Here is an 11,311-nt window from a genome sequence, read left to right as displayed (position 1 = left end):
GGAATGGTAAAAATTGTAAGTAAAAAATTAAAACCATGTGGGCTCTCTAAACTTCATCTCGAGTCTGCCTAGACCTGGCAAACAGGTGGGCCGGGCCGGGTCAACCCGCGGGTGATGCGGGTGCGGGTCACACGGGTCTGGTCAGGAAATGACCCGCATTTTTGTGGGTCAGAATTTACATGACCTGCGCGACCCGCGGGTGGGCCGGGTCAACCCGTGGGTCACCTGCAAATTCAAACAGTGGTTAAATTCAAACGATTTTTTTAATTTAGGAAAATGTTAAAACTTAAAAGTAGGGTATGGCCGGCACCGTGGGATGATCCAAACCGTCCATTAGATGGCCCACAGCCTAAATAGGTTGTGCCCCAAAAATCATTTCAATAGGTTGATCCCAACCCTCCGATCTATAGAGGGTTAGGAACAAGTGATCAACCAATAGTGCGTGCCTTTTTCAGTATATCTACGTAATCCATTTGGGGCCCACACACAATAGAAGATTGGATTTTATTGAAGGATTGAGATTGTTTGATTGGAGCAATTTGTGGGACTTTGACCTTTTTATGGTAGGACCCACCTAAACCCTAATCCTAAAACCCCAAACCCTAAACGAAAAGGGGTGCACATGTTATTTGCCTCCAAAAATCCGGAAGTAGTGCCTAATATTATTCCCCTGTTAAGCTGGGGGAATAAAATGATGCTACAAACCCATACATCTTTTGTCAAATAGGACAATTTACTATCAGTAAAGAAATTACATCTGCACTCTCATACGGTGTCTTAAAATTTATGTAAAGTGAAGTAATAATTTCTAGGAAATGATAAATTCGCCCCCTTTTTTCTCCAAGTCAGCCCCTTTACGATAAAAACTAGTAGGAACAAATACACTAGAGGGATGGCCGGGGAAGAAATGAGGACAAATAAAGATGTGCTGTAAGAAATGGAATGAGGAACCTCTTGCAGAAAATCATCCACATAACCAAGTAACCCCCACAAAACTCGGGCTAAAAACTCAATCTACTACATGAAAGCTTGTCACGTTGTCTCAATAATATCAGGACTTGAAACTAAACTGAGTAGTGCAAAAATCTCTATCAAGCACTTTTTCAACATTTGATGTTTTCCGAAGATCTCGATCAAAATGCTTGAGAAACTCAATTTAGTACCATCTGAAGACGAAGACTAGAAGAAATCATGAGTTTTTGCACAAGATTATTATAAACACAAACAGAAGCTGCTTTCGGATGAATGAAAATAAAGATAACTGGTTAAATATATTTCCACCTCAAATATTAGTTACTATGTGTTCTTAGCACATGAACAAGAAGACCATTTCTTTGGTGCAGAGAACCCTTAAATAATAGTTACTAGGTGTTCTTAGCACATGAACACCAAGACCATTTCTTTGGTGCAGAGAACAAACTGCAACAATGTTATTTAGTACAGTGAGTACCATGATACCTTTTTTTCTTTGTAGAAAACATAGCCATGGAGACCAAATCCGCTCATACATACAGCGGCCGAGTGATCCAACTCCAAAGCCTCTTTAAGGAACCAACAAAAAAAGCCCTCCATTCAGCATGCAATATCATTTTCTGTGGTTAGCTAATTGACACATGGCCTGATTCGTTTCTAGAAAGGAGAAAGGAGTGTGACACACTCCATCCTCAGAAACATGACAGAAATCCACAAAGAGCAGTGACAAAGCGAATAAATACTAAGACCCCTTTCAGTAATTAACATACCTTATCACGAAGCTGAAAACTCAACCAGTTGCATGCCTCTTCCAGCTACTGCAATCTGATAATGATTTCTGAATTAATTAAGAAACAAGATCGGAAAAATTAGTCTCATCGTTAAAGAAATGTCATAAACTGTAAGAACCGGTAAAAAAATATATATATATAAATATAAAAATGGCCTCATAGGTGGGTAATCATCGGCCATTACTCATTTTCCCCAAGTTAATCGGGCATGAGGACATCTGGCATAATGGGGCGTACACGATTCGAACCCAAGTCTAAGCTAAGATTGAACGGCTTCCTACCACTAAGCCACCGCCCCAGATGTCAACAAAAACGGAATAGATATATATATATGTTAAAAATTTCCAATAGTCACTATTCACAATAGTCACTATGCGAGATTACTATGCAGAAATACTATGCAAGTTCACTATTGAGATACACTATTTAAAAGTATTATTCACAGTAGGACCCACCGAGTACTATTTACAAACGAGTCCCACCATCAGTAGGTCCCACATCAGCGGGCCCCACACCCGCAGGTCCCACATCAGCGGGCCCCACATCAGCGGGCCCCACACAAGTAGGTCTCACACAAGTAGGTCCCACACAAGCGGGCCCCACGACCAGCGGGTCCTACCACCAGCGGGACCCATCCCTAGTGGAAACGAAAATATCATCGCACCGACGAAAATAATAATAAAAAAATGCAAAAATACTATTGACCGACAAAATTAATAATAAAAAAATATTATTAACTATGCAAAATACTGTTAACCGACGAAAATAATAATTTAAAATAGTAAATAGTTTTTACTATGCAAAAGTACTATGCAAAAATACTATTGACCGACAGAAATAATAATTTAAAATAGTAAATAGTCTTTACTATGCAAAAAGTACTATGCAAAAAAATGTCTATAAATAGAGGAGGAGGAGGAGAAGAAAAGGAGAAGAGAAGAGAAGAGAAGAGAAGAGAAGAGAAGAGAAGAGAAGAGAGAGAGAGAGAGAGAGGAAGAGAAGAGAAGAAAGAGAAAGAGGAAGAGAGAGAGAAGAAGGAAAAAGAAAATCCACTACCAAGTAAGTCTTTTATAATAGTCTCTCTTTCATGGTTGGTTCTACCACCTAAAATTATTTGAAAGCAATGATCTCTTTCAATGGTTGGTTCTACCACCTAAATTATTTAATGATCTCTTTCATGGTTGGTTCTACCACCTACCTATATTTTATTTGAAGTAATGGTTGGTTTTACCACCTATATGGATAAAGTAATGGTTGGTTCTACCACCTATATACTTAACGGTGAAATACTAGCATAGTAACCGTAAAGTAAACTTTATCAACTTATGGTGAAATGAATAGTGACATGATGGGGCCCACATAAATAGTGACATGATGGGGCCCACATAAATAGTGACATGCAGGGCCCACATAAATAGTGACATGATGGGGCCCACATGAATAGTAGCATGTGGGGCCCACATGAATAGTGAACACAGGGAACCTTATTTTAGGACATAAATGGACACAGAAAGGACAAGTGTTGTCTGTGTGATATTAAAAGGACCTAGACTAAAATAAGTTGACCTATTTCACTTATTTGCCTACAGGAGCCATCTCGTCCTACTGCGACTATAAGAAAAGGCAGGTGACAGCTAGACCTTGTCTTGTAATGGTATTCAATATAATTGTCTATGCAATGTAGCTCTGCTTATAAATTGCCTGATAAATACCTGCTTAGTGAATTTATACTCGCTTGCCTGGAATCAAATGAATTGAAATGAATGCTGGAATCAAATGAATTGAAATGAATGCAGGAAGAAAGGCAAAGGTAAGTAATTGCATACATGTTGCATACATGGGGGAGAGTGAAGGGGAACATAAGGGTGTGGTGGAATCATCCTGGGACCTAAGGTCCAAAGGCCAACGCGAGAAGCGTGTACTGCCTTTCGTTGGCAAACCAACCAAAAAGGGAAAGTATCCCCGAGGGATAGTATCCCCGGCTCGGCAAAATGCGAGACCGTAATCCAAGTCCATAACGTCACTACCTTCAGACAGGGGTAGTGGTTAGCCGTGCGGCAAGGACACCGGCAGAAAAAAATAAAATAAAATGAAAAAGTCAGAAAAGAACTGACAGAAAAATAATTGGGGGAAAAGCCGGATGTACCTGGGGAATGTGCTGTCTCATAATTATTGCATGCATAGCATACATTGAAATTATTGTCATTCCTTTTATTTATATTGCCATGGGCATTGTAATCTTTATTATATTGTTTCTAGACATTATTGAGGATGTGGATTATATTGTATGCACTGTTATTATTGTCTCTTTTACTTTGCTCGGTCTTTGGATGACCCTGCTTTGACGTTGATTCCTCCACCACAGGGGTTGAGGCATTAGATGGCGGAGCATTTGCAAATGAAGGAACCATGGGATAAGGGACTGTGTGATCAGAGAGTTCGTTCCTGGAGTCCTTGCATTTTGACGTCTTACGTCATGTATCATTTTTAAGTTGTAATAAGATTCTATCGGGATCGTCGTTGATGCTTGTATAAAAAAAAAAAAAATATTTCCATGATTTTTACTTTCTTTTGCTCGTAGCGACACGACGGAAATCGGGTCGTTACAGTTGTGGTATCAGAGCCCGGGTTTACGGAAACCCTGGTGCTTGTGGGTTGTGTCGTTAAGTAGGGTTAGATAGCTAATAGGTGACATATGATGTGTCACATTTCAAGGGTAAACTGGAAAAAAAAAAAAAAATTGATAGTGGTCCACCATCAAAGAACTTGTGCCCCCACTGTGGAAGGATTCACGTTGGGCAATGCTGGAGAAGAAGGGATTGCCCTAAGGCACCAGCCTTCATCCAAAACCGCCCACCTCCGCCACAATATCAACCGGTGCAAACAATCAGCAGAACCAGGGAAGAAGAAATCAGTACCGCCCTCTGACCCAAGATAAGAATGCACAGCCAGGAACTGAAAAGCGTTTCTTCGCCCTAATCAACGAGGTACAGGATGGGGCCTAATCAACGATGACAACGAGGTACAGGATGGGGCAACAGAAGGTCAGAAAACTTATTTATAAATTATGGATTATGGGAAACAAGGGAATTCATAGGAGTAAAATGTCTGCCTAGAATAGAAGATTAGTAGTATTTAAGAGGCAGTGCAGATTATAATGGATTTCACAAGACGTTGATTTCTAATCAAAATTAAGATTTACAAAGTAAAGGAGATGATCTTAAATTATCATGTGTCGAGATTCTGATTATCAAGATATCTAGGTTATGGGCGTAGGAATTTCGGGGACGAAATTTTTTTAAGGGGGGTAGAATGTAAGAACCGGTAAAAAAATATATATATATAAATATAAAAATGGCCTCATAGGTGGGTAATCATCGGCCATTACTCATTTTCCCCAAGTTAATCGGGCATGAGGACATCTGGCATAATGGGGCGTACACGATTCGAACCCAAGTCTAAGCTAAGATTGAACGGCTTCCTACCACTAAGCCACCGCCCCAGATGTCAACAAAAACGGAATAGATATATATATATGTTAAAAATTTCCAATAGTCACTATTCACAATAGTCACTATGCGAGATTACTATGCAGAAATACTATGCAAGTTCACTATTGAGATACACTATTTAAAAGTATTATTCACAGTAGGACCCACCGAGTACTATTTACAAACGAGTCCCACCATCAGTAGGTCCCACATCAGCGGGCCCCACACCCGCAGGTCCCACATCAGCGGGCCCCACATCAGCGGGCCCCACACAAGTAGGTCTCACACAAGTAGGTCCCACACAAGCGGGCCCCACGACCAGCGGGTCCTACCACCAGCGGGACCCATCCCTAGTGGAAACGAAAATATCATCGCACCGACGAAAATAATAATAAAAAAATGCAAAAATACTATTGACCGACAAAATTAATAATAAAAAAATATTATTAACTATGCAAAATACTGTTAACCGACGAAAATAATAATTTAAAATAGTAAATAGTTTTTACTATGCAAAAGTACTATGCAAAAATACTATTGACCGACAGAAATAATAATTTAAAATAGTAAATAGTCTTTACTATGCAAAAAGTACTATGCAAAAAAATGTCTATAAATAGAGGAGGAGGAGGAGAAGAAAAGGAGAAGAGAAGAGAAGAGAAGAGAAGAGAAGAGAAGAGAGAGAGAGAGAGAGAGGAAGAGAAGAGAAGAAAGAGAAAGAGGAAGAGAGAGAGAAGAAGGAAAAAGAAAATCCACTACCAAGTAAGTCTTTTATAATAGTCTCTCTTTCATGGTTGGTTCTACCACCTAAAATTATTTGAAAGCAATGATCTCTTTCAATGGTTGGTTCTACCACCTAAATTATTTAATGATCTCTTTCATGGTTGGTTCTACCACCTACCTATATTTTATTTGAAGTAATGGTTGGTTTTACCACCTATATGGATAAAGTAATGGTTGGTTCTACCACCTATATACTTAACGGTGAAATACTAGCATAGTAACCGTAAAGTAAACTTTATCAACTTATGGTGAAATGAATAGTGACATGATGGGGCCCACATAAATAGTGACATGATGGGGCCCACATAAATAGTGACATGCAGGGCCCACATAAATAGTGACATGATGGGGCCCACATGAATAGTAGCATGTGGGGCCCACATGAATAGTGAACACAGGGAACCTTATTTTAGGACATAAATGGACACAGAAAGGACAAGTGTTGTCTGTGTGATATTAAAAGGACCTAGACTAAAATAAGTTGACCTATTTCACTTATTTGCCTACAGGAGCCATCTCGTCCTACTGCGACTATAAGAAAAGGCAGGTGACAGCTAGACCTTGTCTTGTAATGGTATTCAATATAATTGTCTATGCAATGTAGCTCTGCTTATAAATTGCCTGATAAATACCTGCTTAGTGAATTTATACTCGCTTGCCTGGAATCAAATGAATTGAAATGAATGCTGGAATCAAATGAATTGAAATGAATGCAGGAAGAAAGGCAAAGGTAAGTAATTGCATACATGTTGCATACATGGGGGAGAGTGAAGGGGAACATAAGGGTGTGGTGGAATCATCCTGGGACCTAAGGTCCAAAGGCCAACGCGAGAAGCGTGTACTGCCTTTCGTTGGCAAACCAACCAAAAAGGGAAAGTATCCCCGAGGGATAGTATCCCCGGCTCGGCAAAATGCGAGACCGTAATCCAAGTCCATAACGTCACTACCTTCAGACAGGGGTAGTGGTTAGCCGTGCGGCAAGGACACCGGCAGAAAAAAATAAAATAAAATGAAAAAGTCAGAAAAGAACTGACAGAAAAATAATTGGGGGAAAAGCCGGATGTACCTGGGGAATGTGCTGTCTCATAATTATTGCATGCATAGCATACATTGAAATTATTGTCATTCCTTTTATTTATATTGCCATGGGCATTGTAATCTTTATTATATTGTTTCTAGACATTATTGAGGATGTGGATTATATTGTATGCACTGTTATTATTGTCTCTTTTACTTTGCTCGGTCTTTGGATGACCCTGCTTTGACGTTGATTCCTCCACCACAGGGGTTGAGGCATTAGATGGCGGAGCATTTGCAAATGAAGGAACCATGGGATAAGGGACTGTGTGATCAGAGAGTTCGTTCCTGGAGTCCTTGCATTTTGACGTCTTACGTCATGTATCATTTTTAAGTTGTAATAAGATTCTATCGGGATCGTCGTTGATGCTTGTATAAAAAAAAAAAAAATATTTCCATGATTTTTACTTTCTTTTGCTCGTAGCGACACGACGGAAATCGGGTCGTTACATAAACCCATTTAATATAAAGCTTAAATATAATATTCAAGCGATCAGATAGCTCTAGCTCTGTTCACCTGTCGCAGAATCTGGCCTCCAATGTCTCTGGCTCTGGCACACTAACAATCAAATAGGAATGCTCAATAAGTTTACCACATTCGTTGATATGCCAGCACCTGACTCGTTGATCAAGACCAGTACTGAACACCCAAGTCCCATCTGTCCACACACCTTAATAAAGAGTACCAAAATTAAACATAAGCATCAATTAATATTTAAAATCATGCATTCAAACGACAGCATATGGACGCAAATGTATAGTGGCGAACAGAAGAATGTAGCATTTCTATTTACGAGCGGTGGGTTTCTGTTCGGTATTAAAAGTTGGGGGCAAATATACTCAATCTGGAGATCAATATTATTTTTCTCATTACAGGTCCTTCAATCATTCCGAAATCCAGTCAACGGAAAGAGAGGTCGCATTATTCTAAGATAACATGCATGCTAAGTATTGAACAACTTGATGTCTTTCAAGAAACTCGATCACAAAAATTGGAATTTATATATGTTCGTAGCAAAGGAGCTTTTCCTACAAATATGCAAAGGAACTAACTTGCGGGACTGCAAGCAGCGATAAATAATATTTGCATAATGCTACTAGCTGCCAGAAGTTCATTTCAGCTAGTATGTAAAGAAACCTCCAGCAATTAAACGTAATATTCCATATTACAGAGAATAATCATCAGGTCTTTGATGCTCCAACTGATAAATGCAGTCTTAGACATCTGGAGCATGAAAACAAGCTATTCCAAGACCCATAGTATCTAAGAATAAAGAGATTCCAAAGAAGAAACAGTCTGCCTTGTTCATTTTGGATTTTGATAATCGATTCTGAGTCCAAAACTGATTATTGGACTTAAATTATAGTCCTTTTAATCTGTTAAGGAAAAACTACACAATAAAAAAAATGATGCATGCTATCCTTACCAAATATGAATCCAAAGATCTATTCCGTGCACCCCAACACCATGCATTACATAATACATGCTCTTGAGATTCAATCTTAGGGATTATATACAGCCTACTGCTTAGTGTACAGATCACTGAAACTGGTATTGGCCCAATTTTTTTCCATTTTTGATAAATTATATAGGTAAAAATTCCTGCCCTCTATTGAAAACGTTCTTTCAGGACAGAAGACACAAATTATAAATGCAATCAAGCTTATTAATAAAAACTAGCGTAAAAAAACAAAAACTAAGGCTATCCATTACCTTTTACTGCCGAGCTGTGGGCTGAGGCAATTCTTTCTTGATACAGGAATCTGAAGCTATACTCATTTCCAATTTGAAGAGAACTCTTCCTCATACTACCCATTTCTGCAAGAAATTCTTACATGGTCAAAAGAACCTCACTATACAGAAACTCAAATAAGAATATAGAGCATACCCAAAAAAAAGGGCATACCAGAAGGTTGGCTAACTGGCCGTGCCAGCTTATGGTTTGTTAAATCACTATGTTGCCTAGGCCCAGTGTCATATACAGTCAGTTGCACTTTCAAACAAAACACAAGACAATGCAGAGCTTGATCATCTCCTCCACTTAAAACATAGTAAAGTGGCTCAGATCCCGAGCGTTGTGGATCTCTGGTGTTGGAAACATGAAGGCAATTGACACCAGATTGGTGAACAGATTGAATGACATGCAAAGGCTGTAGTTCATGAATTTCAATCGACGAACCATCAGTATAAATTTCTGAACCAGGAAAGCTACCATTATTACTCTGACTACAAACTGTTGGACTGTTAACAGGGACATCCAGTTTTGATGGAGCCTTGCATCGAGCTTGATCGATAGTATGGCCATTAGTATCCTCAATAGTAATACTTGTGTCCATAGAATCCCTTGGAACTGCTTTAAGGGACTGATTAGTTAATGATTTCCACCACCGCCCACCCTGACTTCCTCTTCCAGTTCGAGGTCGTCTCTGGCAGTCAATAAGCTTTTCTGGTTGAAGCATTGAAAGGCATTGCATAAAATGTTCAACAGTTTCTGTCAAATCCCAGAAAGTAATGCTTCCATCTGTAGATCCACTTATAACAATATAAGCATTTTCTCTCTGGACGTTATCTGTGAATCAGGGTCAATAATGTAGAGTTACAATTCAATTGGAAATGGATAACAGGCAGTGATATGCTTGTGGATAACAATAGTGTTAAAAAATATGAAATAATATTAAAAACAATAATAAGGTGGGGTCCAGAGTTCAGAGTTAAAACAAATAAGAGATACAGTGTCTCTCTCATTTTTTTTGCCCAGTCCTGGGCCTTTTTTTGAATAAATTTATTTATCGCTTAAAAAAAGAAAAACACTTCCACCTGCATGTCACATATTTATATGCTATTTACATATTCCTAGGTTTTTACCCTATGCTTTTATGACCTAAAAATTATGCGAATATAGTTTTCAATGACCTCATGTGTATCTGATAAGACGATGACACAGGCTGTTAATTTTTCCAAAGTCACCACCATCTCTGACATGCAGTGTCAGTAACCAACAACAAGATACCATTTACATATTCCTAGGTTTTTACCCTATGCTTTTATGACCTAAAACTTATGCGAATATAGTTTTCAATGACATCATGTGTCTGATAAGACAATGACGCAGGCTGTTAATTTTTCCAAAGTCACCACCATCTCTTACATGCAGTGTCAGTAACCAACAACAAGATACCAATCCGAGTCCAAGTTACAAAAACTCTTAATTACAATTAGAAGTGTGTGGTTTATGACTATTTGTTACCGTAAACATTCTAATATTAATCAAACTAAAATGTTTGCACTATTCGCAACAAATTTCACATGCATGAAAAAGAGAATCACACATAAAATAAATTGGGATCAAATTTCCCTATTGCAAGAAGAGGTTTTATTAATTTTGATAGGGATCGTACACTTCTGGCTCTATTGGCAGTTAATTACATTTCTTGGAGAAGAAAACACCTCTGATTATCCATCAAGAGGTTCCCTATCTAATACAACTATTGTTGATTGTCTTCCAGAAAGAGGGATTTTTGAAGATCTGATTTTTGTGAACAGATCCTTTTTTTTTTTTTTTTGAATGGTGTGAACAGAGATCCTTTATAATTAATTTTTTGGGAAATGTTATCTTTGTATCTTCCTTCTAGAAGATAAAAGTCTTCTCCTTTTAGGGAGTCTCTGGGAAGAGATCCTAAAGGGACCTTTAGATAGAGATTCTCTAAAGGGATTTTCCTCCGTCTTTCTTTTTGGGAGCCTTCATTTTTATCATCCTTCTCTCCCTATGGGGAGTCTCTGGGAAGATGTCCTAAAGGGACCTTTAGAAAGATATTCTCTAAAGGGATTTTCCGCAATCTTTCTTTTTGGGAGCCTTCATGATGAAGATCAACACCCATTGCGCATTTATTCTAGACGGGGTCGCACTCGTGGGCCCACATAGGGATCTTTTATTTATGTTATTGTTATTTTATTGTTCTTAGGGGTATTTTTATGGGATTACCTAATGTTATTAGGGATGTTTTAGTTTTTGTTACTTTTAGGGTAGTTTAGTCTTTAAGGAATTCTCAATTTAGTAGTTTCTTTATTTTTAGGGCTCATAATTGCCTATTTATAGGCTAGGCCACAGCATATTTCTTACCTTTGAATGAATATTGATTGATATTGATAACTCTTCCTCCCCTCTTGGGTTCGTCTCTTTCTCTTCTCCTATTCTT

At 38.5% G+C, this 11,311-nt stretch overlaps 1 protein-coding gene across 3 annotated transcripts in view; it reads right to left on the bottom strand.

Annotated features, from left to right (window-relative positions):
- Positions 1–1,246: 1,246 nt before the first annotated feature.
- The window catches only part of LOC143881351 (Transducin family protein / WD-40 repeat family protein), a 32,565-nt gene continuing 22,500 nt past the window's right edge, over positions 1,247–11,311 (bottom strand). For 2 of the 3 annotated variants that reach the window (XM_077384369.1, XM_077384371.1), the window contains 4 exons: positions 9,022–9,684; positions 8,829–8,933; positions 7,632–7,785; positions 1,247–1,810 (listed from right to left, as the gene is read on the bottom strand). In XM_077384369.1, coding sequence (XP_077240484.1) covers positions 1,747–1,810; positions 7,632–7,785; positions 8,829–8,933; positions 9,022–9,684 — 986 coding nt within the window. In that variant the 3' untranslated portion in view covers positions 1,247–1,746. The remainder of the gene's footprint in view (positions 1,811–7,631; positions 7,786–8,828; positions 8,934–9,021; positions 9,685–11,311) is intronic. The other variant, XM_077384370.1, reaches the window with a different exon arrangement.

Source organism: Tasmannia lanceolata, unplaced genomic scaffold, assembly GCF_043159265.1.
Source record: "Tasmannia lanceolata isolate RefF3 unplaced genomic scaffold, GAP_Taslan_0.1 ptg000007l, whole genome shotgun sequence".
NCBI lineage: Eukaryota > Viridiplantae > Streptophyta > Magnoliopsida > Canellales > Winteraceae > Tasmannia > Tasmannia lanceolata.
Note: the sequence above shows the minus strand (reverse complement) of the source record. Positions and strands in the feature narration are given on the sequence as shown.